At 42.9% G+C, this 27,821-nt stretch overlaps 1 protein-coding gene and 1 pseudogene across 1 annotated transcript; one reads left to right on the top strand and one right to left on the bottom strand.

Annotated features, from left to right (window-relative positions):
• Window positions 1-8,677: 8,677 nt before the first annotated feature.
• LOC100683383 lies at window positions 8,678-9,573 on the bottom strand (annotated as a pseudogene).
• A 5,553-nt stretch (window positions 9,574-15,126) lies between these two features.
• Window positions 15,127-16,115, top strand: LOC119876728 (glyceraldehyde-3-phosphate dehydrogenase-like). The gene has a single exon (XM_038550986.1). It carries the CDS (start codon window positions 15,234-15,236, stop codon window positions 16,113-16,115), a length of 882 nt encoding a protein of 293 aa, XP_038406914.1. The 5' UTR covers window positions 15,127-15,233.
• The last annotated feature ends 11,706 nt before the right edge of the window (window positions 16,116-27,821 follow it).

Raw genomic sequence — 27,821 nt, 5'->3', positions numbered from 1 at the left:
AACATACCTGTTTTACTGGTGCTTAGGTTAAAAAAAAACAAAAACAAAAACAAAAAAAACCAGAATATGAGCTGGCCCCAGAAGCCCCATTCTCTCACCCCAGGGGTAACCAGAATCCTGATTTTAACATCATTGATTAGTTTTGCCTGGTTTTGTACTTTCTATAAAGGAATCATACAGTATGTTCTCTTTTGTGTCTGGCTTCTTTCATGCCATGTCATGTCTGCGAGATTCATCCATATTGCTGCATGTAGTTATAGATGGTTCATTCTCTTTGTTGGCGGGTATTCCATTGTGTGAATACACCACAATTTATTTATCCATTCTACAGTTGATGGACATTTGGGTAGCTTCCAATCTGGGGCTATTATAAAAAACCAGCTGCATGAGTTTTTACACAGTGCCCAGGACTCCTCCTCATTTGAGTGAATGCTTCATGGAGGTCTTTGGAACAGCACTGGCCCCTGATCTCCCAACAGCATTGTCAGTCTTGTCCTTCAGCTGGCAGATGCAGACCTTAGAAGAGAAAGGCCACAGCTCTCCACCTGCGAAAACGGATTTCTTGTTTTCATGAAAAAAGTTTTTAAAAAAAGATCAGCAACTGAGAACAGAAGTAAGTATTGTTTGCATTATCACAGAGAGTTGAGCAGCTGGCCACAGGGAATTTGGATCAGAGATAATAAGGTAACTTATCTTATTGAAACAGGATCCAGGCTAACAATTCTTGAGCAAGGAATAGGGCATGCCCAGAGAAGTAGGAGATAGTATAAGCTGAGAGGTGAAATACTGCCAAGAAAGCATAACTGAACCATCTCATCGCAATGGGGTATGAGTTTAAAACAAGGGCAAAAAGCCAAGATTCTTCGTAAACAAAATCACTAGCTTAACTCTTCCCTGAGAAAGCAGGGTTTGCATCTTGACTCTGGGTTGCCCTGGGGATGCTGAACAAACTCTCTATACAGTTCTGCTTCTCTGTAAGGAGGGCAGGATTGCCACACCCTTGCCAGGCTGTGAGGCTCAAGGAGACTGTAGGTGAAAGTCCTGGCAACACTGAACAGATCTATTCCCTCTCGGCCCCCAAGTGCCATGGTTTACACAAAAGCTCTAGAATGCATTGCTGAGAGCTCATTTGTTTAAATGGGCTAGAATGTGAATTGGAGGAAAGTCAGAAGATGGACTGCTTGTTCTTATTGAAAATGCAGAAGAAAACAAGTGAGAAGACTATCGCTGTCAGTGTGGAGCAGAAGAGTGAGTAGAGGAGGTCAGGGGTGCTCCCAAGAGAATGGAAGAGAGCTGAGAGGCAGGATTAAGGGCAGGAGAGGGCTGTACATGGAGCAGTTTGCCCTTTTATTCTGCTTGGCCTCACTCTGGGCATATCCAACCCTGTTACTAAGAGAAAAGCTTCTATGGTTGTTTGTATATTACAATATTCTCACCTATCCAGACAAACCCATCAATCTTAGGCATTTGACAACTTGGATAGGTTGTCCAAGAGAGGCCCGAGGTCCCAGCATTTAGGACGGCTTCAGGCTTCCCCTTCCCCGAATTCTCTGTGTAGGCCCTACATTGGTGGCTCTGAGACAGTTTCATTTCTACTGCTGGTGGTGATGTCAAGTTTGGATTTCAGGGCAAAATACAAGGTTATCTTTGGAAATAAATGGCAGGCAACAAAATGATGCTTTGAGGTCCTGGTGCCTAAAGCATCACCATTGCAGTCCAGCTGTGTGCAGGCAGGTTTCCACCAGGCCTGGAGATGTCTCACCAACCTTCACCAGCAGGGCAACAGCCCCAGCCTTATGAGAGGCTGCAGTAGAGAAAGAGCAAGTGTTCTGGAGCAAGCAGGAAAACCACTGCAGCTCAGCTGGTGGCCCACCCAGGCGTGGCCCTGAAGCCCCTGTTGGAATCCTGCCTTCACCCTGAATCATGGATGTTATATGTGTCCTCAAAGCTACTTATTTTATCCCAGTTGGAAAGAGAAAAAGTGAATATCATTAAATCTACTTTACAAACAAGCTCAACCAAACACAGAAATAATAGATGATTGGTCAACGGATGAAGAACTATAAGCCATAGGTCCAGGTTCCCACACCTTCCAGGATGAACGTCAATCTCTGATACAGGCAGATATGGCCATCTCTCAGGTTCTGAATAACTAGACCCTGGATTGAGGGGTCACAGATAGCAGTGCTGCTAAAGCAGGATGTGGGGGACAGGGATTAGCTAGTTACTTCCTAGATTTAAGAGACAATTAGGAGGTAGAGCAAACAAGAGTTGGTGACAAGCTACTGGGGAAGAGGAAAGTGAAGACGCCACTAGGTTCCTGGTCTGTGGATCTGCATGGATGGTGGCACAATCACTGTACCAATCAGCCCTGGAAGTCACCCTTGATTACAGAGAATAGCTAACTGGATTTCAAGAGTCCTTAACTATTTCGTATTTCAGTAAGTGTGATATGTGCCCATACTCTATCAGAGGCAGAATTGGGTGAGGCTGGGGTAATTGATATGAGCGACCAATTCCCCCTAAGAGCTGATGAATCTGCTTAAAAGTCATCTATGGCTTCCCACTGCATTGGGAATCAAATTTGAATTCCTGCCCATGGTCTCCAAAGCCACACAGGGGCTGGCCTGTTCAGACCTTCCCATTTCATCCCCCCATTCTCCTTCTTACCTCCAGCTTATGTTCACTTCCAACCCACCTGCAAATCTGAGGCAAGCCTGGGATCCTCAGCCTCAAGATCTTCAAATGTCACCTCCTCAGAAAGGCCCTCCTCAACCAGCCTCTTGGGTCACTCTCTAGCCAATTTCCCTAGTATGTTTTTCTTCACAGCACTTAACATTATAAGAAACTACAGAATTTGTCAGCATGTATGTTAACCATTTCCCCAACCACATTTTATGTTCAATGATAGAAGGCAAGAGCTGAGCAAGAGAACTGGCACAGGGTCTCATCCTGGTGGGGATGGAAAGAAGTGAGCAGATTTACTTAAGAGCTGTTTAAAAGGCAGAACTGGCAGGGTTTGTAAGTAAACTGGATAGAGAAAGTGAAGACCCCTTCTAGATCTGCATAGATGTTCGTGCCAATCACTGAACTGGACTGCCCCAGAAGAGGGCCAGTTGTGCATATAAAAGGTATGAGTAGGCTTCTTACTAAGTTTGTGGTGCCTTTGAGGCATTCAGGAGGTCTTACCAAGTGTGCAGATGATACCTGGGTCTGGAGCTCAGCAGAGAGGTCTGAGCTGGATATATAAGTTTGTGAACTGCCTCTGGGTGGCTGGCAAAGGACACAGTGCTTGTGGATGAGATAGCCTGATAAGAACAGAAGAGGGACATAGGAGGGGGCCTTGAGCTAGCCTTGAGGAGTGTTTCAAGTGGAGAGCTGAAGGGTTGAGCTTGAAAAGGAACCAGAGGGGGTGGAAAAGGACAACCAGGTCACAGTGGCTGAAGATGGAAGAGTATGTTAAGGTGTGGGTAGCCTTCTTTGGCTTCCAAGCCTCCCAAGACCCTGGGAGGGTCATTTCCAGCCTTGTCAGCCAGTGCCTGAGATGCAGATATGTGTGAACTAGATACCCAGGCTTTCTAAGTGATCTACTGCACAGCCTTCACAACCTTTACAAATGCTGACTCACTCAGGCCTCACAAGGACCCTATCCATTACTCTCCCCCATTCTTCAGAAGGAACCAAGGCACACAGAGGATAAATGACCCACCCAAGTCGCATAGCCAGTGAGTCTCAGGATTCAAACCCAGAGTCTGTGGTCTTTATTACCACATACAGTAACACCCTCCCTCACTCTCTTTTTCCTCCCTCCCTTTTTGTAGCCTCCTCTTTTGAAAGGACTGATACAATATCAGATAATTTGCAATAGCCAAATATCAACTTTAGTAACAAAAACATTAGTTCTAAATGCAAACATAAGGTATGGACCAGTACCCTCTTAGGCATTTGGTTAAGATAATGATGCAATCTTGACAGCCCCCCCGCCCCCAATTTCCCCAAAGAATTGCTTTGTCATCTTCAGAGGGAGTTCACAAGCTCTAGGATGCTTCAAAGAGGCTTCTGAGATCAAGATCCATACATATGGACACTGGGCCATTCAGGCCTTCCCCTCCCTCCCGAATAGTGGCAAGAACACCAGAGCTAGGGTACACTGGAGCCATTCATGGTGAAATCAGCTTGGCCAGCATGCATTGCTGCAGACCTTAGTGCCGGGCACCTTTGCACATCAGCTGAGCTTCTTGACCAGGGTCTAATTTGGGCCTGCTTCAGTTATGACCTGAGTAGGAAGATGGTCTAAGTAGAGAGTATCTCAATGATTTTGTATGACCTTGAGAGTTCCTCTTTTTTTTTTTTTCTTAAAGATTTTTATCTATTTATTCATGAGAGACACACAGAGAGAGAGGCAGAGACACAGGCAGAGGGAGAAGCAGGCTCCATGCAGGGAGCCCGATGTGGGACTTGATCCTGGGTCTCCAGAATCACGCCCCAACTGAAGGTGGGCACTAAACCTCTGAGCCACCCGGTCTGCCCAAAAGAGTTCCTCTTCTTAACAATCTGTCCCTCATCATCATTCAAACCATGCTTCCTTCCCTGTAATGTTGATAACCAACATTTCTTTGTTGCCATTGCCCTCACAATTGCAAAGTCTCTTTAAAAGTTTGAAAACATGCATTTTGTTTTTTTAATTTAAATTCAAATCACCAACATATAATACATCATAAGTTTCAGATGTAGTTTTCAATACTTCATCAGTTGCATATAACACCCAAATAACACAGGCCACAGAAGTGTCTGGTGTAGATGTGTGAGCAGGCCAGAGGAGCAGAGGGAGAGGGAGAGAGAATCTTAAGCAGGCTCCATGCCCAGTGTGGAGCTTGACATGGGGCTTGAACTCACAGCCCCAAGATCATTACCTGAGTGAAATCAAGTCTGACACTTAACCGACTGAGCCACCCAGATGCCCCTGAAATCCTGCATTTTAAATGAAAAAAAAAAAAAAAAACTGATATGCAACCACTCATGTCTTTCACAAGACTATACAATAGTTTCTCTTTAGCTTCATAAAATCCCAGAGCAGCCAACTTTAGTCACTTTGTATCCAAATAACACTGTATGATTTGATGAAAAGCCATGTTTTATTGTCATAAAATATAGTATTTTGAAAACATCAAATTGCTATTATACAGGCTCTTCTAATAGCCTATTCAGAACTTCCTTCATTTTAGGGTAGAACTTCCTATTTTAAAAACCACATAAACTCTCCCACTCGTTCCCCTTCTAACCCTTTAGCAATCTAATTATGTAGTACTTTTATTTTCCCACTGCTATTGCCACTTTAACATCAAATATTACCAAGCTCTAAGAAATGCACAGTAATATTCACTTTTGTTATTTTTCCTTGTTTTTAAGACCATACATTCAGTATCTTCCCCAATGTGGCTGATTGCAATCGTGATCTATCTGGAAGATATATTATTGCCCTGTGACCAGAACCCAGAGGGAACCAAGTTTGCCTTTGCATTGTTGTGATTGTTATGTGGATTTTGTAGTTTAAAAAGAAAACAACTAGATTCTGCAGTGACATTCTTTGTAGAAATCTGACCTTTGGTGGGGCTGACTAATCTCATCAACCAATTAATTTCACACTGATTACTCTGCTCATTCATTCTCAGCAAATTGTAAGCAAAACTTCTAAGAATGACTGACCTTCTTACCTGGGCTCAGCCTGGCTTTAGGCCTTCCCTTTGAATTCATGTTCTTGATGATGATTCTCAACTAAAAGTTTGATTTGATCACCCTTGCTCTCATAGTATCTGTCTGAAGGGCTGTGGAAACAGGACCTGGGTTCACATTCTTGCTCTAGAGTCAGCCATCTACACCAGACACTTCTGGGGACGGGCTTCCTTGACTTCTCCCCCATTCTCTATCTGTGCCCCTAACCCACCCTTGCTCCCCCAGCCAATCAATCACTAACTCTTGTCAGGTCTGCCTCTTAAATATTACTCAACTCTACCTGCTTCTCTCTATTCTCTGCTATCACATCCTGGCTCAGCCTCCATCACCTTTAGCCTCATAATAGTCTCTGAAGTGGACTCCCTGCCTCCAAATATGGGGTCAATCCATATAAGTGCTCTTAAAAATGCAGATTTGACAACAGCATAAAATCCTGCCTAAAATCCTCAATGGCTGTCTGTTACTGGTAGGTCAGAGGTGAGGTCTCCTTACTACCCTGAAGCTCTGCACAGACCTGGCTCTGCTGCCTTCCCATTCTTGTCTCCTCAGCTCCCCCATCTGAGACGGCTATCTCACACAGTTTGAGACCAGCACATACACTATGCTAGTTCACTTCTTCACATGATGCCTCCTGACATTACTTTGGAAGGACTTCTCCCCACTCCTCTTCACCCTATTCCTGATTATCCTGCAGTGTATATGGCTTCTAGAAACCTGCTCTGCATCTGTGCCCTGCACCCCATCTTATACACTTCCCCAGGTCCAACGAGTGCCTGTCTCCTGATTCCCTGAACATCCTACACTTAATGGAATTTCTCCAAGTCTACCTCCTCTTCCAGCCCAATGTACTTGTGGGTAGGTACAATACGTTTTTTTTCTATATCTCTTGCTCAGTTCAGAACATGTCATAAAGTAGGCATTTAGTAAATATTTGTTGGCTGGTGATGGGGTTGGGCTTCAAGGTGGTTCTTAGAGTACTAGACTTCCATCTATATCCCATAGAAAGCTCCATTTAGGCTTCCACAAATATTTGATTCAAATTTCATTTTTAAAAGTGTTAAATTATTTTTCAGACTTCAGCATAAGATTCAAATATGTTATTTACAAACATGTGGCACTGCAGATCAATAGGCTAAGTATGTTGCAAAGTGAAATCATTTTTGTAAAGACTGAATAAACCTCCCGTCATTTGCTGGTCCCTTAAATTCCAAGGTTATAAGGCTGGTTATTTTTAAAACTGTTACAGTTTATAGCCATTTATCTGTGTGAATTAGGAATTTCTTATTAATTACAATGTGACCAAAGCAAATGGCAGAAATAAACTAAAGCCTGAGGCTGGCATCAGACTGCAATGGTTTCCCATAACCAAAATTCCTTTCTTTCTTTCTTCTTTTATTTTCTTTTTTTTTCTTTAGATTTTATTTTTAACTAATCTGTATATCCAACGTGGGACTTGAGCTTACAACCCCAAGACCAAGAGTTGCACACTCCACCGACTGAGCCAGCCAGGTGCCCCCATAACCACAATTTCTATTTTTTCCAGTTATTAAAACAACCTATAATTCCATTGGCTGGCTTCACAATGTGTGAGTATAGTTAAGTTTGAAGTTATGCATACTAATGAAATATACCATTAGCCCCTTGATATCTTAGGGATTTCTCTAAGATGTTTGAAAAATGGGTCTAGCCATTTCTTTAAATGTTTGAAAACTACTGGCCAAGGGGAAGCAGATCCTGAGACTGAGGCTGCCCAGAGATTCAGCACTCAGTTCCCAAGAAAGTAAGGCAACTGTTAGGGACTGGGCCCAGGAAGGCAATGGAAGAATGAGGGATCTGGGAAGAACATTTCCAAGTTTTGTAAGGAACAGGGAAGAGCTGGAAATAGCTCTGTGTCCCCTCTGCCAGTATTAGGGGTGGCATAGAGGTCCCTTCCTTCTCCCTCCTACAGATATTGTAGCAAACCAGTGTTATGGGTTAACTGTTCAACTGGGGTTTGTGTGCCCTTACCCTGGTCCTTGTGAGTTTCCTTCTAACTCAGTTGTAAATTGGGCACAACATGCTCTACTGGGTCCTTCTTTCTGGGGTTTCTATAGCCATGCTTGCCCAGGGCTCCCTAACTCTCACCTGAATAAATCCTTCCTTTGATTCTGTTTTCCCTTCAACCTACTGTCTTATCTCATCTCCTGCCTTTCATACTGAAACTTCTTGGAAAAAAAAGGATACTCTACCTGTAGACTATCATGTCACACTCCCTCAACCCCACTATACCTGGTTTCCCCCTGCTGCACAAATGGTATCATTCCCTCAAAGGCATTAGTGACTTCCTTACACTAAAATCCAGCACCTTTCTGTAAGACCTGCATCCTCATTGACAACTAGCAACCACTCCTCATCCCTGAGATACCCTTTGCTTTTGTGACTGCTCCCTGTTCCCATCACCTCCCTGGCCACTTCTTGCTCGTCTCCAAGGATATAAATACCTCTTCTTGTTCTTCTCAAGGAAGATGGCTATGTTTGCCAGGGCTGCTGTAACAAGGTACTACAGACTATGTGGCTGAAACAAGAGAAATTTATTTTCTCACAGCCTTGGAGGATGGGGTCTGAGAATGAGATATTGGCAGTGATAGTTCTCCTCAGGCCTCCTTCTTTCCTTGGCTTAGACATGGTCATCTTCTCCCTTGTTCTTACATGTTTCCTTCTCTGTGTTTTTCTGCGTCCTAATCTCTTCTTAGGAGGACACCAGTGTTACTGGATTAGGTCCCACCCTGTTGACCTCATTTTAACTCAGTTGCCTCTGTAAAGGCCCTGACTTCAGTACATTCTGAGGTACTGGGGGATCAGGACTTCAACACATAAATGTTGGAGAGGAACACAATTTAGCCCATAGCAATAGTCTTCCAGATAAGGTTCTTGACCTTTTTTTTTTTTTTTTTTTAATGGATCAGTTGTTTAATTAGGTTCTTTGTAAGAAATTTAGAACACCAATTTGTGAGGGTAAACTCTATTTGTGAGAGAAAACACAGAGTGGAGGTAGCCCTGAAGCTGAGGAACAACTTTGATTTTTGGCAGAATTTGCAAGTCCACAGCTTTCTGATTAAACTTGGGTTGCTCTGTAATCTCATATTTCTCCTTCTCTGTGTCAAAGATCTCCCCTTCCTGGTGTTTGGGTTTCGGCAGCTTCTTCTTCTTGAAATAAGCGTCAGTGAAATGTATGGGGATTTTCACACTGCTGATATCAATTTTGGTGGAAGTGGTAATGACAAATTTCTGGTGTGTTCTACGCAGAGGAACTCAGTTGAGAGCCAGTGGTCCAGTCACAAGTAGCAAGCCACTGCTCAGTTGCTTCAGGAAAACTACCCTCTTGCCTCTATAACGCCCAGGGAGGATAATCAAAATGGTCCCAGGAGTGATGCTAGCTTGCAGCTTTCTCACATGCTGACTGAAAGGTTTTTTGCCATGGCTCAACAGCTTTCAAGGCACATCTTCGGTAGGATAATACCTAGGCATTTTGCAAAGTTTAACCACTCAGGTGCCACCATCCTTGTCACCACCAACCAGTTTTGTAACAGTAGCAAGAAACTTCTCCTTCTTTTTCTTTTCAACCCTGAAGTTAGCTGCCAAATACTTCCTCTTGTGCATGGCTTTTCTGGAATACATAGCCGATCAGGAATATCTGCCAATTCCCCTGACTAGGACAGGGTTTCAGCTGCAGTGGGGCTTCCCCTTGTTTGGTGTTTTAGCCTTGAGGTTACCCTTTTTTGCCTTGTCACCAGCATCAGCCTTCTTGGCTTCAGGTTTCTTCTCCTTAGTATCTGGCTTCTCAGCTTTTTCGCCTGCCATCTTGCAAGATGGAAAAGAGAACCAAGGTCCCCGCTTCTGGTCTATAGGGATTCTTTTTTTTTTTTTTTTTAAATTTTTTAAATTTTTATTTATTTATGATAGTCACAGAGAGAGAGAGAGGCAGAGACACAGGCAGAGGGAAAAGCAGGCTCCATGCACCGGGAGCCTGATGTGGGATTCGATCCCGGGTCTCCAGGATCGCGCCCTGGGCCAAAGGCAGGCACCAAACCGCTGCGCCACCCAGGGATCCCTCTATAGGGATTCTTGACCTTTTTTTAACCCTACACACATTTCTAACACTTCATATATCATTATTCAGTGAATACGTCTGTCAATTTCATTTTTTAATTAAAATATGTATCTCATTAAAATAAAGTGGAACAATCCTCTAGTGTATGTAGAAAAGGTTAATAAGAGGATATGATTTACAAGTAAATAACTATATCTTAAAGTTGTTTGCTGAGCTCTGAGACCAAATTTCTACCAAGTTTTCAGACATCTCTCCGTGATGGCTGGTACATCACACAGTGTTCTCTCCACAATGCCTCTCACTCCTTACCCCTCATATGTTCACCAAAATTCCCCAAAACTCTTTCAATGACTTCTCTTCTCTGCTTCACCCCATATGCAAGCATTCTGTCCATCCTATTTGTCCCTCCCTCAAGACTGGTTACATAACTTTTGAGACTAAATTCAAAAGCTGTAGAGCTCTTTGTTCAAAATCTATCAAGAATTTCAAGACAGTGACTGCAGAGCTTTAAACCAAGCACAGACCCTTGGAGCATGGTCCTATGTGACTGTGAAGGTTGCATGCCCTTGAAGCTGACCCTGCCCCTCCATTATCCTTCCCACATCACCCTGCACTCCACCCCCATTAATGCCCTGGATTTCCACACTGGCCTCTTGTGACCCCACATCCATCTCACCTCCCCCATCCAACCCCATCTGCCCAGTAACTCCTACTCAACAACATCTGCACCTGGTATCCTCTGCTCAAAGCCTTTGGTATTTCCTCATTTCCTACCAAACTGGGCACAGCCTCTTCAGGCCAGCATGTTAGGCCCTGATTTCCTGACTCGACTCCTACTCACACCTGTCTGACACAAAGCTTAAGGCAAATGTTCTAGTCACTCTCCTCAGACTCTTCTCTGTATGGCTTAAACTCCAAGCCTTGTGTTTCTGAAATCCTACCCTTTCCATCTGTGCCATCAGAACCTTTCCAAAGATCAAGACCTACCTCTTTCAAGAAGTGTTTTCTTGGTCTGGTCTCTTCTTTCTGGTTAGCCCCACATGTACAGGAACTGTGGTAAGCACTTAAGTGCACACTGCTCCTTGCCAAGGGCTTATGAGCTTTTACCCTTTAAACCTCCCATACTCCCAGAGGCAGGTTCTATCATTATGCCCTGAGGTACTTAGAGGGCCTGGCTGTGTTATATAAGGTCACTTGCATGGTGGTGGACCAGGGTTCAAACCCAACAGTCTGGCTCAGAGTCTGTGACTATCTTGTGCTTTGTGTGGATGGTATTTGTGCATTTCTTCTATATTCACACTAGACAATGAGCCCTTTGAGGAATATAGATCTTTTTCATCTTCATTTTCCTTGAGGCACCTCCTTTGTTTCCATGTTCAGCCCATATTGTTTATGTGACTGAGCAGGAAGTTTTGAAATACAGGGTTAGCCCAGAAAGATGCAATGACCAAATATATTACCTTAAATTTCTGAATACTCAGCCAATTATGGATTCTTTGGAGTGACACCAACCCTTTTCAAAGCAGTATACTTTGGGGACCATTCAGGAAATATGTATTTGTCAGTCACACTTGACTTATGAATTGGTAGATTCAACTCTGTTGGCTTGCCTTCCTTCCTTCCAAACGAGAGCTAACTGAGGGGATCTTTGATTGAAGGGAGGCCATCCAGCTCCCCCACATTTGCCCTGTTGTTTGGTTTTGTATTAACCTCTGTCTCCACCTCAAATCCCACCTCCCCCACCCCCCAGGCTAGGCTATCAGAGGGTAAGGGAGGAAACTGTATTTCTTAGTCTCCCACTATTTCTTTTCTTCTCACTGGCACTAAGGAAGACAGCTTCTTTCAGAGCTTCTGTTGGGCCCAAATGCAAATGGTTCTCTTCTAGCCCTTTCCTGCCCAAGAACCAGTGATGCAGAGTAAAAACTGAGGGAGGTTTTAGAGAGGGGGACATATGGTCAACAAAAAGAGAACAAGGGAAAAAACAGATTACAAAGCAGTGTGTGTAATAGGATCCATTCTTTTTTTTTTTTTTTTTTTATTCATGAGAGACATAGAGGGGCAGAGACATAGGCAGAAAGAGAAGCAGGCTTCCCCCCGGGGAGCCTGACAGGGAACTCGATCCCCTTTGGCTTATGTTGATAAGCCAAAGGCAGATGCTTAAACACTGAGCCACCCAGGTGCCCCTAGGATCCCATTCATATATATATATATACACATATTTTTTTAAAGTCTGTTTATTACATTCACATTTTTTTTTATATTCACATTTTCAAGCCCAAAATTTCCCTAGTAGCTCAGAACTACCACCAGCTGACCTTGGAACACACTTGTTAGAGAAAGAGATGAATAGTCCTCCCAAGTGATGCTGAAGATAAAACACACTCATCCATTCATATCTTCTCCATCACATTTTCATCAGACACAAACAGTCTCGTCTGGAAGATGCCCACTCTTATATTTTTGCATTTAAATCAATGTGTGTGTTATATTTTACCCATAGACATTTGAGAAAATATGTTTTGTGAAAAGGAGGATATACCTGGGTGACTTGGTCAGCTGAACATCTGACTCTTGATTTTGGCTCAGGTCATGATTTCAGGATCTTGAGATTGAGCCTCACATCAGGATCTGGGCTCAGCACAGAGTCTGCTTATCCCAATCTCTCTGTTCCTCCCCCAACTTTTGTGCACGTGCTCTCTCTGAAATAAATAAATACAATCTTTTTAAAACAATAAATAAATAAAAAAGGAAGATTTACTTTCCAAAGATATTCACCAAAATGTTTTTAGTGGTTATATCAGAGTAGTGAATCTTGGATGCAGTGTCTTAGCTTTTTTAAAATGTATTTTAGGGGCACCTGGCTGGCTCAGTCAGTAGAGCATGTGACTCTTAATCTCAGGGTCTGAGTTCAAGCCCCACGTTGGGCATGGAGCCTACTTAAAACAATAATAATAATAATGTATTTAAAATGTTTTTTCTATGGTCAAGTGTTACTTGGGACGTGTGTGTTTTGTGTTAATTGGAATTTTAGAAGCATGTGACATGTAGCCTTCACTCTCGTGCCCATCTCCTCACCTCACACAATTCCCACCCTGGTTGCTGTTGGGAGAAATAGGAGGAACTAGGTGCCACCAAGGCCCTTTGCCTGTGGTCTACAGGCATGTGAGTGCCTTCACTGGTCAGAAACTCGGTCAGGAGTGTACCACTTCCCCTTCAAGTGGGAATTCCAAGTCTAAGGTAGTGATGTGATTTGACCCAAGAGGGTGTAACAAGCCTGGAGGAAAAGGGAATTGAGCAGAGTTCTTCTGATTCATTGTCTTGTGTGTTCACCACAGCGCTCTACTTCCTGCGGTTGCTATTTGCCACACTGGGGGCTGGGTGTCAGCCCAGAGCTCACTAGTGATTCCCTTCTTGGGACTGTGTGAGGGAGGGACAGGAGATGATGACTCAGAGGGGGTCCTTCCCCCTGCCAGCCAGTGCCCCCTCCATTCTGTCCCTCTTGCCCCCTCTACTTCAAAATGTATTACCTGCCCTGCTCCTAACCTCTCCTCAACCTACTGCAATCTGCTCACCACAAGATAACATGTTTTTGGCATTCTAGAAATGCTGGTTGAGTGACCAGATCTTCACATACTCTGTACCCAGATTCCATGTTGCCCTTCACACCTTTGCTTAGAGGTCTCTTAGTAACTCCAGGCCTCTCCCAACCCTTTGGTGGAAATCCAGCCTAGGGGAACAGAAAGAACACCACTTCAAACAATACCCTATTTCTCTACCTCAACATTCCCCAGCTTCAAATAAAAGGAATAAGGGAGAAAAATGCATGAATATAATGAAAACAAGACAAGAATGTCTGAGAAGTTGGACACTGTGTCCTATTTGTCCCTGACAGCACCAACAGAACTAAAATCTGCCTGGGTCCATGCTCTTGCCACTCATCCAGCCTAGACTCCTCTCCCTTCCACTTGCTCTGTCCCATCCTTCTGCACAAAGCCTTCTCAGCCCATGTGAGCCCACAAAAGCTACTTGTGACAGTGCTTGTATTATGAATTCACTGTTCATCTGTTTATATCTTATCTCCTCCCAGATACAAAGCTCTTTGAGGACTGAAATCATATTTCTGGACACAGCAAAGTACATTGGTCTTGGGACTGAGATCTGGGCCAAATGCCTGGCTCAACCCCAGGGTAGTTATAAGACCACAGGTAAGTTGCTTGAACTGGGGCCTCATTATCTCATCTGTCAGGCAACAATAATCTCTACTGCATAAGACTGGTGGAAAGATTAAATAAGACAATACATCTAAGAGTTCTGGTAATTTAGGTGTTTTCTCAACATTTAACATTTTGTCATCTTTCCCAATACCTAGTGCAAAGCTTTTCATATAAATGTTCAATAAACATTGGTTGTTTAATTGACAGATGGTGAGTTACATTCCATTCCTTCCTGAATCTCCTCTGTATATCTCATAGGTTTGGCCCATAGGACTGTACTATGGGAAAGTTTGGATGCATACTTTGATAGCCACAATAAATTAGAGATAAACATTATTGATTTTTATTTAACAATTCATCTATAAAGTAGTCAATACTTTTTTCCATAGGTGCCTAAATCCAGAAAAAAATAACATGAAAATAATATATTTGAGAAAAAGTCCATGCCAACCAATCCTAATGGAGTAGGACTTAGCTGAGCAATTAGTATTATCTTCCACATTTTTCTTAAAAAGGCTTTAAGAAAATGTGATCCATGGCAGCCCAGGTGGCTCAGTGGTTTAGCACCACCTTCGGCACAGGGTATGATCCTGGAGACCCGGGATCCAGTCCCACATCAGGCTCCCTGCATGGAGCCTGCTTCTCCCTCTGCCTGTGTCTCTGCCTCTTCTCTCTCTCTCTCTCTCTCTCTCTCTGTCTGTCTCTCATGAATAAATAGATAAAATCTTAAAAAAAAAAAACCTTAAAAAAATGTGATCCATCCATTACAACAATGGGTATCTTTAATTCTGCTAGATCTAAACGGGCAAAGGGAAGGAAAAGTTATTGGTAACCAGCAAGAGTTACCTGTTAGGGATGGCCACCTGACATGAGCTGAGCTCCCCATTAGGGGAACCCAGATCTGCAGAAAGGGAACTGGTGGAACCAATACCCCAACTTTCCTCCAATATCCTGTCCTCCAATATCCTACTGGGGCTTCACCCCAGTCAAAAGCCAAAGAGTGGGCTCTCTGCTCCTCCCCGTTCGACAGACAGCCGCATCTTCTGGTGCAATGCCAGCCGGGTCCCCGAGACACGACAGTGAAGGTCAGAGTGAATGGATTTGGCTGTATTGGGCGCCTGGTCACCAGGGCTGCTTTTAACTCTGGCAAAGTGGATATTGTTGCCATCAATGACCCCTTCATTGATCTCAGCTACATGGTGTACATGTTCCAGTATGATTCTCCCCACAGCAAATTCCACGGCACAGTCAAGGCTGAGAACGGGAAACTTGTCAGCAACGGGAAGTCCATCTCCATCTTCCAGGAGCGAGATCCTGCCAACATCAAATGGGGTGATGCTGGTGCTGAGTATGTTGTAGAGTCCACTGGGGTCTTCACCACCATGGAGAAGGCTGGGGCTCACTTGAAGGGCGGGGCCAAGAGGGTCATCAACTCTGCTCCTTCTGCTGATGCCCCCATGTTTGTGATGGGCGTGAACCACGAGAAGTATGACAACTCCCTCAAGATTGTCAGCAATGCCTCCTGCACCACCAACTGCTTGGCTCCTCTAGCCAAAGTCATCCATGACCACTTCGGCATTGTGGAGGGCCTCATGACCACCGTCCATGCCATCACTGCCACCCAGAAGACTGTGGACGGCCCCTCTGGGAAGCTGTGGCGTGACGGCCGAGGGGCTGCCCAGAACATCATCCCTGCTTCCACTGGCGCCGCCAAGGCTGTGGGCAAGGTCATCCCTGAGCTGAACGGGAAGCTCACTGGCATGGCCTTCCGTGTCCCCACCCCCAATGTGTCAGTTGTGGATCTGACCTGCTGCCTGGAGAAAGCTGCCAAATATGACGACATCAAGAAGGTAGTGAAGCAGGCATTGGAGGGCCCCCTCAAGGGCATCCTGGGCTACACTGAGGACCAGGTTGTCTCCTGTGACTTCAACAGTGACACCCACTCTTCCACCTTCGACGCCGGGACTGGCATTGCCCTCAATGACCACTTTGTCAAGCTCGTTTCCTGGTATGACAATGAATTCAGCTACAGCAACCGGGTGGTGGACCTCATGGTCCACATGGCCTCCAAGGAGTAAGAGCCTCCTGGACCACCAGCCCCAGCAAGAACAAGAGGAAGAGAGAAGCCCTCAGCTGCTGGGGAGTCCCTGCCCCAACTTAATCCCCCAACACACTGAGAATCTCCTGACCTCCAATTTACATTCTAGACCCCGAGGAAGGGGAGGGGCTTGGGGAGCCCTACCTTGTCATGTACCATCAATAAAGTATACTGTACCACCCCCCCCCCCAAAAAAAGCCAAAGAGCAAGTGTTTCTTTGGTAGTCTATTGAAGTTAACCCCCTGAGCACAGAGTTGGATGGACAGTAGATACCAAAGGCAAATTGAGAATATCCAGCAGGATAGGAAAGGAGAAAGAGAAGTCAAGGGAAATTAAGTAAATAAGAATAAGAACAAAAATGGATGCTAGAAATAAACCCAAACAATTTTATTAATTGTAATAAATATAAACAGATGAAAGAGATTTTTAGATAGGTAAAGCAAAAAGATAATCTATCACAATTTCCACTTAAAGGAGAAATAGCTCAAGCAAAAGTTAATGACAGGTGGAAAACAGAAAAAGATACATCATGTAAATACTAATGGAAGGAGGGCTTCTCTAGTAATACTAATATCAAATATGACAGGATTAAGGTAAACATTTTTAATGTAAGTTAAGAAACCAAAACACATGGCAGCCCTGGTGGCTCAGTGGTTTAGCACCGCCTTCAGCCCAGGGCCTGATCCTGGAGACCCAGGATCGAGTCCCACATCGGGCTCCCTGCATGGAGCCTACTTCTCCCTCTGTCTATGTCTCTGCCTCTCTCTCTCTCTCTGTGTCTCTCATGAATAAATAAATAAAATCTTAAAAAAAAAAAAGAAACCAGGGGATCCCTGGGTGGCGCAGCGGTTTGGCCCCTGCCTTTGACCCAGGGCGCGATCCTGGAGACCCGGGATCAAATCCCACGTCGGGCTCCCTGCATGGAGCCTGCTTCTCCCTCTGCTGGTCTCTGCCTCTCTCTCTCTCTCTCTCTCTCTCTCTCTCTCTCTGTGTGTGTGTGTGTGACTATCATAAATAAATAAAAATTTAAAAAAAAGAAACCAAAACACAAAGAAGATATAAAAATCATGAAATCATACCTACTTAGTGGTAATATAATCTTATACAACATTAAAATTGATGGATTTACAAGAGGTAACTGACAAATCTACTATCATAGCAGGAGATATTAAAACATATCTCTCAGAACTTGACAGAAAAAGCAGACCAATGGTTTTAAGAAAATTAAGGGTCCTCAAGTTTGAACAAAACATTTAAAAATAGCTAACCTTAGTGGATAACATATAGGCTGCTGCACCTGTCAAGCAAACAACACCCTTTCCCTCTGCCTACCACCAACCCCCTCCCACCCCCACTCATGTGTGCTCTCTCTCTCAAATAAATAAAATCCTTTTTAAAAATTAAATAAAATTAAATTTAAAAATCCAGTTCTTCAGTCATACTAGGCACATTTTAAGCATCTAACAGCTCCATATGGCTAGCTATAGTTTTAGACAGTGTAGTCCTTGTCCATGAAGATGTTCATGGAGCAAATAACTGTCCTTTCCAAAGTATTCCTCCTTGACTTGTCTGCTGGCCTATGTTAGGCTATGGACCTTTCCATTCTAACCTCAATATAAAGCAATTTTCCTGCCTAAACTACTATGTAAGAAGTAAAGTAGCTCTGGACTATCAAAGCAGCCCCTCTTCCAATGGCCCATGAAAATTTCTATTTAACAACAGCACTAGTCACATTATATTCTTTCTTTGTCAAAGATCAGTAAACTACTTCAAAACATATTAAAACCCTATGTAATGGAAGCAGTAAGGTAGTTTGCAAGTGAATTCATAGCATTAGATCTCAGAGAACCTCAGCAAGAAAGTGGTAAGAATTCCCTGGGTCCATTCTCTCCCCTGTCTCTACATTGAGTACCTCTGGGAACAAAATGGAAGGAGAGCTCATGGCAACACTGCTCACTGTGTTTAAGCTCCCACCTCCCAGTGTCCAGGGCTTCATGATGAGCCCAACACCAACATACTAGGCCACCTGTCTCCTCCTTCCCCTACGTGGCTTAGTCAGAAAAGAGGGCTTATTTCAGATAAAGAAACTAAACACCCCAATCAGGTCATTCTTTCCACGTTGGCATAAATTCAAGACATGCAGAACCCTTGGGAGGCTCTTCACCACATGGCCATGCCCTTTTTGCCTCTGAAGCCTTGTGCTTCCAGCTTGTGGAAAGAGAAATTCAGAAAAACAGTTCAAGGGCTCTGCTTCTGGCACTGCTACTGATTCACAGTGAAACCTGGAGCAAGCTTTTTTGGCTGAGATTCTAAAACAGGAATAAAGTCTTCCCTACTTATATCCTAGACTATCATGAAGGTCAAAGGAGAATACATATTCTATGTAAAAATACCTAGAAAAGTAAAGGGTACTTTATAGACCTAAAGTATTATTTTAAAATCATGTTGGTTCAAGTTTCCCAACATATACCCAAGAAAGACTTAAAAGTAGGTATGCCCAACAGGCCTTCTCATTTCCTGTTGGGGATATAAATCAGAATAAACTTTTTGGAGGGAAATGTGACAGAATCTACCAAAATGTTAAGTGTTCGTACCATTGGAGTCATAAATACCATGTCTAAGAGTAACTGGAGAAATACATGTGTTGAAGAAGATGTATGTGCAAGAATTTCACTGAAGCATAGTTTGCAATAGCAAAAATTAAAACTCGCCTGAAGTTCCAGCTGTAAGTAGTAATTAAAAACTTTTTTAGCTTTTAAGGTCCCAGGATATACTTAGCCTCACTTTTTTGTTTATTCAAGAAGTATCTGTAATAAATCCCACAACTAAGGCACTGTACCGTGTGCTATGGTGCAATGGAGGGATTTCTTATTCTGACCTTGGGGTGTTTGCAGTCTGAGGGGAAACACAAGAGATTTGTATAAAGAATAATAATGCAAGGGAGAATGGCAAGTGCCCAAAGGGATAAACCAGATAAAGGATTCTGGGGCCTCAGAGCACATGCCCTGGGGAATGTAACAGGCAAGAGAAGGGCTAGAGATTTGTGAATGGGGGCACTGGCCCTGAGTTGTGAAGTGGTGGGATTTGGAAAAGTAAACATCACTTTCCAAATGTAGAAATGAATTGAGAAATGTATAGCAGTTTAAGCAAGTGCCAAAGTTTACTGCTGTTTTTATTTCTAATGACTAAACTGACCCTCTTGCCACACACAACTCCTTTGTTGTTGTTTAACCAAAAGGAAAGCAGGTGAACTTGGTGCCCACTAGTGGTCTACCACCTTCCCTCCTGACAGGAGCATGACCCCAGGGTGGGCTTTTGGAGCTCTGGTTGAGTTTCAGCAGTGCTGGTTCAGAGTTACCAGCCCTCACCCCATAAAAAAAGAGCTTTTAGATAGATTTTTCTGGTATCTGGAAATCTCTGGACAAACCTGATCTCTGAATTGTGTCAAAAGTCATGTCTGTGTGCAACCCATGCTCCACCTTCTGTACAAGGGGAAGTAGCTTATGTTCACAGTGGCCTGACACAGTCAGTGTGGTGGGTATGTAGAGCCAATCTGTGCTGTGCTTCATGGAACGAGGCCCTTGAGCAAAACACTCCTCTGTGAAACAGCAAGTTCTAACTATTTCCTCCTAAATCCTTATTTCAACATTTTAGAATGTCCCTCGATAAAGATGCTTATTATTTTCTTTTCTTTGTTCTCATTATAGTTTAAAGAAAGCTTACATGAAGGTCACCCCTTCCTCTGGGACTAGGGCTGAGTCCTGATAACCAAGAGGGGGCCACCATGCAACTGGTGGCTTTGATTAAGTAAAACATTCTAGCAAACATTTTGGGAACCACTGAGACTGTGGGCAACAGATGTTCAAAGACACAGTTAGCCAGGATGGTTCTCTTCCAATCTGTTCTATAGATATTTATTAAGCAGTCAATATGCCCCAGGCACAGGGGATACAAAGATGAATGACCTTCTCCTTAACTTCTTGGTATCTGCAGTTTGGGAGAAAAGATATTGTTGCAAATCATATTAATAGCTACCATGATTTAGATCCTCTTCTGAATCAGATGCTGTGCCAGTATAGTTTCAATCATACTCTACAATCCTGCAAAATAGGTTTTATTAGCTTCTTTCCACAAATAAAGAAGCAGAGGTCTCAGTAAACATAGAACAGATACACAGAGCATAGGAGAGCCCAGGTAGAGGCTGGAAGTAGATCTGTCCCACCAATGAGCTAGAAGTGTACACAGGCCCACAGTGAGGAACAAGAGAGTGCACAGAAGCTGGGAGTTATGATAAAACACAGAGGAGAAGAATCCCTGGGTGGCTCAGCGGTTTAGCACCTGCCTTTGGCCCATGGCGTGATCCTGGAGTCCTGGGATCGAGTCCTGCATCAGGCTCCCTGCATGGAGCCTGCTTCTCCCTCTGCCTGTGTCTCTGCCTCTCTCTCTCTTTGTGTGTCTCTCATGAATAAATAAATAAAATCTTAAAAAAAAAACAACACACAGAGGAGGGCAGCCCGGGGGGCTCAGTGGCTTAGCGCCACCCTCGGTCCCGGGTGTGGTTCTGGAGACCTGGGATCGAGTCCCACGTCAGGCTCCCTGTATGGAATGGAGCCTGCTTCTCCCTCTGCCTGTGTCTGTGCCTCTGTGTGTGTGTATGTGTGTGTGTCTCATGAATAAATAAAATAAAATAAAAACACGGAGGAGAAGAGTGGGTGTACATGGCAGGTGGAGAGGTAGGCAAGCAGCTCCAAGACATAAGAGATCTATAGGAAAAGAGTACCAAATCCATGAAGCTGGACAGAGATAGCAGCACTTGTGACCAGAAAAGAAGCAAGAGCTCTGCTTCCAGGGCAGAAATGCTATGAACTCAGTTTTCTTTTATTCAGCTGCATCGCTGTCAGCCATTTGGAAGCTTCAGGAGGACAAACATAAGAAAGATATAGAAGGATCATGCTAATCTACTTTCCGGGAAGGGTGATACTCCACTGGGGATGACTCAGTGAAATCACTTCATTTCAAGCAGAACGCATTGTGCATCTGCCACAGACCAAATACTCCAGTGGAGGGCCAGTGGGCCAGTCAAATTTGCACTGATCCAAGAGGTTTATTTACCTTTCCCCCATTTCCCAAAAAGCCTTACTGGTAGCGGTTGAACTTGATCTGTGACAAAGGGCAAGACACACTTCCTACAGATGCTTACTGACTCATCTGTATAATGTGCAGGGTTGGATGTGCTCATTTCCAAGATCCCTCCCTGCTCTCAATGTCCACAAACTTAAGTCAGCATTTTGAGAAGGCAAACTCTTATACCTCTTCACCCTTATTTGATCAGCTATTTTTATTACAATTGTCATACTATACATGGAAAAAAATAACCTAAACCATAAGCATATTATTACACAAGGGGAAGAAAACTATCCTAAGCCCTAAGCATATTGACAGAATATAGAAATGTGGGTTTTGAAGGTCTTAAAAGTGGCTAGTGTCAGAATGAGGGTTTTAATCTAGATTATATCACCTATTGGCTACTGAGCTTTATATCCACCACCCACTCTTCCCAAACCCAATTTTCTACATCTGGCAATTGTAGGAAAGCATCTTACTGTGTAGTGTTGTTGCAAGGATCAAAAAGATGATAAATACAAAAGAGTTTTGGGAAAGTCAAGAAGCTAACAAGTGTATGTTAGGAATAGAATTTCCGGTATTAAATTCCTGATGGTCCAAGATTGGGCTGGCAGGCAAAAGAAAAGAGAAAATGTATTATGGGTGAAAAAGGCCAATTATGGATCAGGGCCCAGTAACGTAGGGGAAAGAGCTTGCTGACAAAATGAGAAAAGGAAAAAAGGGTGATCTGATTTCATCTGAGAATGGAGAGAGCAACTGGGAGCAGTAAGAGTATTTCAGAGGAAAGAGAGAACACCATTAAGCAGGTTCTTCTTTATGTAAATGTATCTCCTCCTACGGGAAACCAAGCACCAGGGTCATGAGTGCTGGAGTTCACGTTGCTTCTCAGATTGCTCACCTTGGGATCATCTGGCTGGCCCAACCATGGCGCTTAAAGATGAGGAGACAGACCAGAGAAGAGGAGATAACTTACCTGAGGTCATAGGAGTTGGAGCAAACTCAAAGAGCCTAGTGAAGGGAACTCCATCAAAGAGTGAAAGGTGCAAGCATTGCCTGAACTGGAGTCTGGGGTTGTGCAGAATGCATATCTCACCTAATTCTAAAGGGTTGTACAGAGTCCTACCAGGAAAGGATTTTAACCTCCAAGAGGAGAATTAAGACACTCTTACACACACACACACACACACACACACACACACACACAATAAAAAATAAAAAGAGAGAGAGAGAGACTTTTACATGAGAAGCAAGCCAAAACCAACAGGACACAGACATACATCTGATGCTGTATCAAGCTAGGTTCGAAGATAACAATGTTAGTTTCTACATTACCTACCTCTATACAGTACCATACAGTACTACACTACTATACAGTAGAGTCCTCATGTCATGGTAAAGCAATTCTGTACTTTATACAGCTTCCCTGGGCATAGGATGTGCAAATAAGCAACTAACAATTGATTTGTTGTTGTCATCCCCATTAAAATGGTGGAAATTATTATTTTGTTATATCATTACATCTATTATGTATTCAGGGCTTCCCATGTGTTCTGTGGTGCTAGTATGTATATAACCTCCAATCTGCACAATGACCCGGTTACAGAGGTATTTGTAGATGAGTAAACTGATGTTCAGGAAAGTTAAGTAATTTGCCTGAGGCCATACAGCTGGTAAGTGGCAAAGCCAAGGTTTAAACTCAGTTATGCCTGGTTCAGAGCCCATTCAATGGCATTACAACTAGTACTTGGTGCTCCAGGACACAGTGATGGCAGAGAAGCAAAGAAGCAACTGCAAGAGCCGAATCTCTGAATAGTCTCTGTAGCAAAATCATTAAATCAATCAAAAGTTAAACTTAAGTCAGCAATCAAAATAATTATTTCCACACTGAACCTAACACTGTCATATTTAGTTCAAGACACCACTTCCTAAGTTTGGCAAAGAGAGCAAGTATGCCAAGGCAGCAGGAAGTCCCATTAATGTAGGATCTCAAAGCAGATGAGGATGCATGCCTCTAGGGTGTTGAGCATGCCATAGGAAAATATTTATTCTCAGGTAGCATTAGCTGAGTCAATTCACCAGGCAGTGTTTTAACCTCAACACTTACTAAGTCTTGTGTATACGACCTGGGAAGGAGTGGTTTCTTCCTAAGACCTACAGGTGACAGATAAAAAGACAAGATCATTATATTTGAGTAATGCTTATTATATGTCTTGGGACTCTTTTTAAAGATAATCTTTATTAGCTGACTCAGTAATTTCATCCAGCCAGGCCTTATTACAGAAGTGATTTAAAGAAGCCCTATTTTTATAACATGACTTAAAGATCTAGAAGAGAAATAAAGAAAGAAACAAATTCAAGTGATAAGCTTGGAGACATGAATCATTACCTTAGGCAGGATGAAAGAGAATGCAGTAGCCCCGGGCAGAGCACTAGTGTCTCCAAGTTGCTATTATGGGGATGTCCAGAGATACAGGCCACAGTTGGAAGCCTCCTGCATCCCTTGCTGTCTCCAAGGGCACTCCCCTTCTCCCCTCACAAATGTCAGAAACCCTGGAAACGAGGTGGCAGGGACACCAAGCTGGAAACATTCTAGTAGGGTAGTATTGAGTCTTAGGGGTCACTGACCCAATTTCAGGAACCTCTCCCTTCAAAATTACTCATAAATAAAAATAATAACATTTATTAATAGCTACTAAGAGCCAAGCACTGTGGCAATAACAACAGATACTGCTTCTCTGTGTCTCTGTGTGTGTCTCTCTCTCACCAACTACCTTTTGTAATATCTGATTTTTGAACATGAAAAACACCAGAAACTCAGTAAGGTTAACTTGGCTGAGTTTACATATCCAGGATTTTCATGCTTGCTTTTCTAATTCTAGGACCCAAGTACTTTCCTCCATCTCATACCACCATTGTCTCTCTTTTTTTTCTTTTTCTTAAAGATTTTATTTATTCATCAGAGACACAGAGAGAGAGAGGGGGGCAGAGAGAGAAGCAGGCTCCAGGCAGGGAGCCTGACGTGGGACTCAATCCCGGGTCTCTAGGATCAGGTCCTGGGCTGAAGGCAGCGCTAAACCGCTGAGCCACCTGGGCTGCCCCCACCATTGTTTCTTTAAGCCAACCAACATTCACTCTAAACAGTTAGAACTGTTGTGGAGGAATTCAAGAAAGCAAAAAATGTACTTCTAAACATCAGAGAGCTTAAAATCTAGAACAGCAAACAGATTCACACAAGAAGAGAAATGACATCACTACAAGGCAATAAAGAGATAATTAAATGCATGAAGAGAGGGCCTGGTGGCTTGTACTTGGGGAGTGTTACCTCAGGCAGAGAGGGAGTGATGCAGTTCATTCCTGAATTGGTCTTGGAGGAATGAGTAAAAATTAGCTGGAAACAGGCAGGGTTACATATATTCTAGCAGAAAAGACTTCCCACAGTAAACTTTCTGTTCCAGAGAAAGGCCTGTAATCTTGGTACTTCTGAAGTCTGGGGAGAAGCAGCATGAGTATTCTGGAGACATTTTGAAAGACTTGCTACTTCTTTTAGTTAAAAAAAAGTATAGAGGCAAAATTTACATACAGTGAAATGCACAGATCTTAAGTAGAAGATTAGTGATTTTGATAAATATATACATGTGTCATCACTCTAATTCAAGTATAGAACATATATGTTACCCCAGAAACTTCCTTCAGGCCCTTCTCAATCTCTACTCTCCCCCCTCACCCCACCACAGGCAACCACTGTTTTGATCTATATCCATTGATTAAAACTTCACATGAAAAGAATTGTATCCTGTGTGGGGTTTTTTTGTTTCTTCTTTTGTGCTGCATCATGAGGTCAGTTCTTGCTGTTGCCCATATTAATTGTTCATTTCTTTTTAGTTCTCAGTAATAAATATTCCATTGTTTATTGTTTGTTTTTTAAAATTTGTTTATTCATTATTCCTTTGTGGCAGATATCTGTTTTTTTTCAGTTTGGGGCTACTATGAATGAAACTGCTATGAACATGGTTGTTACCCCAACATCATTTAAAACCCGTCTTCTAGTTTCTTCTCTTTCTCTCCTTTATTTTGTGAGACTTCTGATGACATCCTGGCTGACTGAAAGACCTGGATTAAGCAAGCCCCTTTCCTGTGAGAGTAATCACACACACAGAAGCTTTCATGTTCAGATCTAACCATACCAAAAAAGAAAGTCAATATGTGTATTTTATTTTGTTTATAGCTTTTTAAAAAAAAAAAAAAAAAACTATAGTTTAGGGATCCCTGGGTGGCTCAGCGGTTTAGCGCCTGCCTTCAGCCCGGGGCATGATCCTGGAGTCCTGGGATCGAGTCCCACATCAGGCTCCCTGAATGGAGCCTGCTTCTCCCTCTATGTCTCTGCCTCTCTCTGCCTGTGCTCTGCCTCTGTGTGTCTCTCATGAAGTAAATAAAATCTTTAAAACAACAAACTATAGTTTATTTATTTATTTGAGGGAGAGAGAGAGAGAGAGAGAAAGAAAGAGAGAGAAGAAGGGAGGGACTGCACACTTGAGTAGGGAGAGAGGTGAGGGGAGGGGCAAAGGGAGAGGGGGAGACAATCCCAAGCAGACTCCACATTGAGCGCACAGCCTGACACAGTGCTTGACTCATGCATGACCCTTAGATTGTGACCTGAGCTGAAACCAATAGTCAGACGTTCAACTGACTGCACCACCCAGGAGCCCCTGTTTATAAAGAATTTTGATGAACTTGGATAAAATTATTTGTAAGAAGTTATGGAAATAAGGCTTTATAGTTCACAACTCATGGAAGTTTTTAGCTGCCCCATATTTTATCTACTCTGTGTCTTCCTGAGCAATGTAGTAGTAACAATTTCCTTAATACACACACAAAGATGCCCCATCCACCCATCTATTATCCCATGCTGTTAAGAATGAAAGAAGTAAAAAAGAAAATGGAAGTGACATTTCTTTCTCCTTCCTCCATTTACAACAGATTTGTAGCCAAGGAGGTTAATAAACTAGTTAATAACAAGAAGAAATTTGACCCAGAATTGGAATTCTTTCTATACACCACTTCAGCATTCTCTCTGCAAACCCCCAACTCAACTGCATGACACCCTACAGATTGTGAGTGCTGAAGACTGACCACCTTTGTGATGTGACCATGATACTACTCCTTATCCACTCACATCCAAGATGGCTTTTCTTGTCATTTGACATCCAAGTTTGAAGACCTTTCTCATTACCAAAATTTCTGCTCCATTTTGGAAGGCCTCTAGAAGAATATCTACCATACTACCTCTAAGTATGGTAGCCTGAGTCATTTGCCTCCACTCTCTCCAAAACCCTCAACAAAATAGCAGACATGAGTCTTAAAGAAAAGAAAGAAAGAAAAAGGAAAGGAAAGAAAACCAACCAACCTATAAGGACACAGAACAAGAGAAGACATGACAGCAACAGAATTTTGGAGCCTGGACATCATATGGGCTTGTGCTGACACATTTTGCAACCTTGAGAAAGCTAAAATCTAAACTAGCAGAGGAAGAAATTCAGAGATAGACTGACTTCCAGCAGAAAGCTGGAAAGATTCAACACTCAATTAGAGGCACTAGTGTCTTTCAAAGTAGGAGTCCAAGGGAGACTAAGAACAAGTATATATGGTTTAAAGTCACTTTCAGAACCAGTTACACTTGCTTTTTCCCTTTATCTTAAGCAACCAGGCAACTGTCCCAACCCAAGCTGGGATAGGGTTCACTCTCTGGGGTAGAGGGGCTAGAGAGACTCTGGCTGTAAGGACAGTAGGAATGGTGGAGAATGATGTTACCATTGACTCCAAGGACACAGAAAGCCAGGCTCGTGCCTCCTAGGAGAAGCAGGACTTCCTCCTACTATTTACATTTGGAGACTTCTCAATAAAACATCTCAGTCCTATCACCCAACAATGAGGTCCACCAATCAGTAAGAATCACATCCCTACACAGAATTTCCACTTTTAATTGTAAATGGGTCACCAGACATTTGAGAAAGTTTTCTAACATTAACTACAAGGGTCAAAACAAAAGGAGCTTAGGTGGAAGGTAAGGAAAAATAGGTAAAGAACAGAAGAAAACATATATAATTAATATTCTTACAGAGATAAATAAAGATATTGTTTCCAAGAGACGAGAACAAGAACTTATAAAAGAAATTTTTAAGAAGGGAGTTCTTAGGAGTTAAAGATATGAGAGCAATATGTAAAATTCAATTTTAAAAGGGTTAGAAAATAATGTCAGGTAATACAGTCATAAAAGAGAGAGAAAAATTTAAAAAGTTGGAAAAAATATTAAATATTAGTGAATAAACCAAGATGGTCTGATATCCGGAAGAGAATTTGAGAATGAACAAACAGAGAAAGCAAAGAAAGGAAATAAACCAGTCACATGAAACAGTTTCCTGGAATGGAAGGATGTGCATATAGATGGGGAGGGTTCACCAAGTGCCCATAGCAATGGAGGAACAGCAGTGCATAGGCCACATGAAATTTCAGAACAGCAAGGACAACAGAATATCTTAAAGGCTTCCAATGACAAAAAAAAAAA

This window comes from Canis lupus, chromosome 10, assembly GCF_011100685.1.
Source record: "Canis lupus familiaris isolate Mischka breed German Shepherd chromosome 10, alternate assembly UU_Cfam_GSD_1.0, whole genome shotgun sequence".
NCBI classification, from domain to species: Eukaryota; Metazoa; Chordata; class Mammalia; order Carnivora; family Canidae; genus Canis; species Canis lupus.
This window is presented reverse-complemented; position numbering and strand designations above follow the sequence as displayed.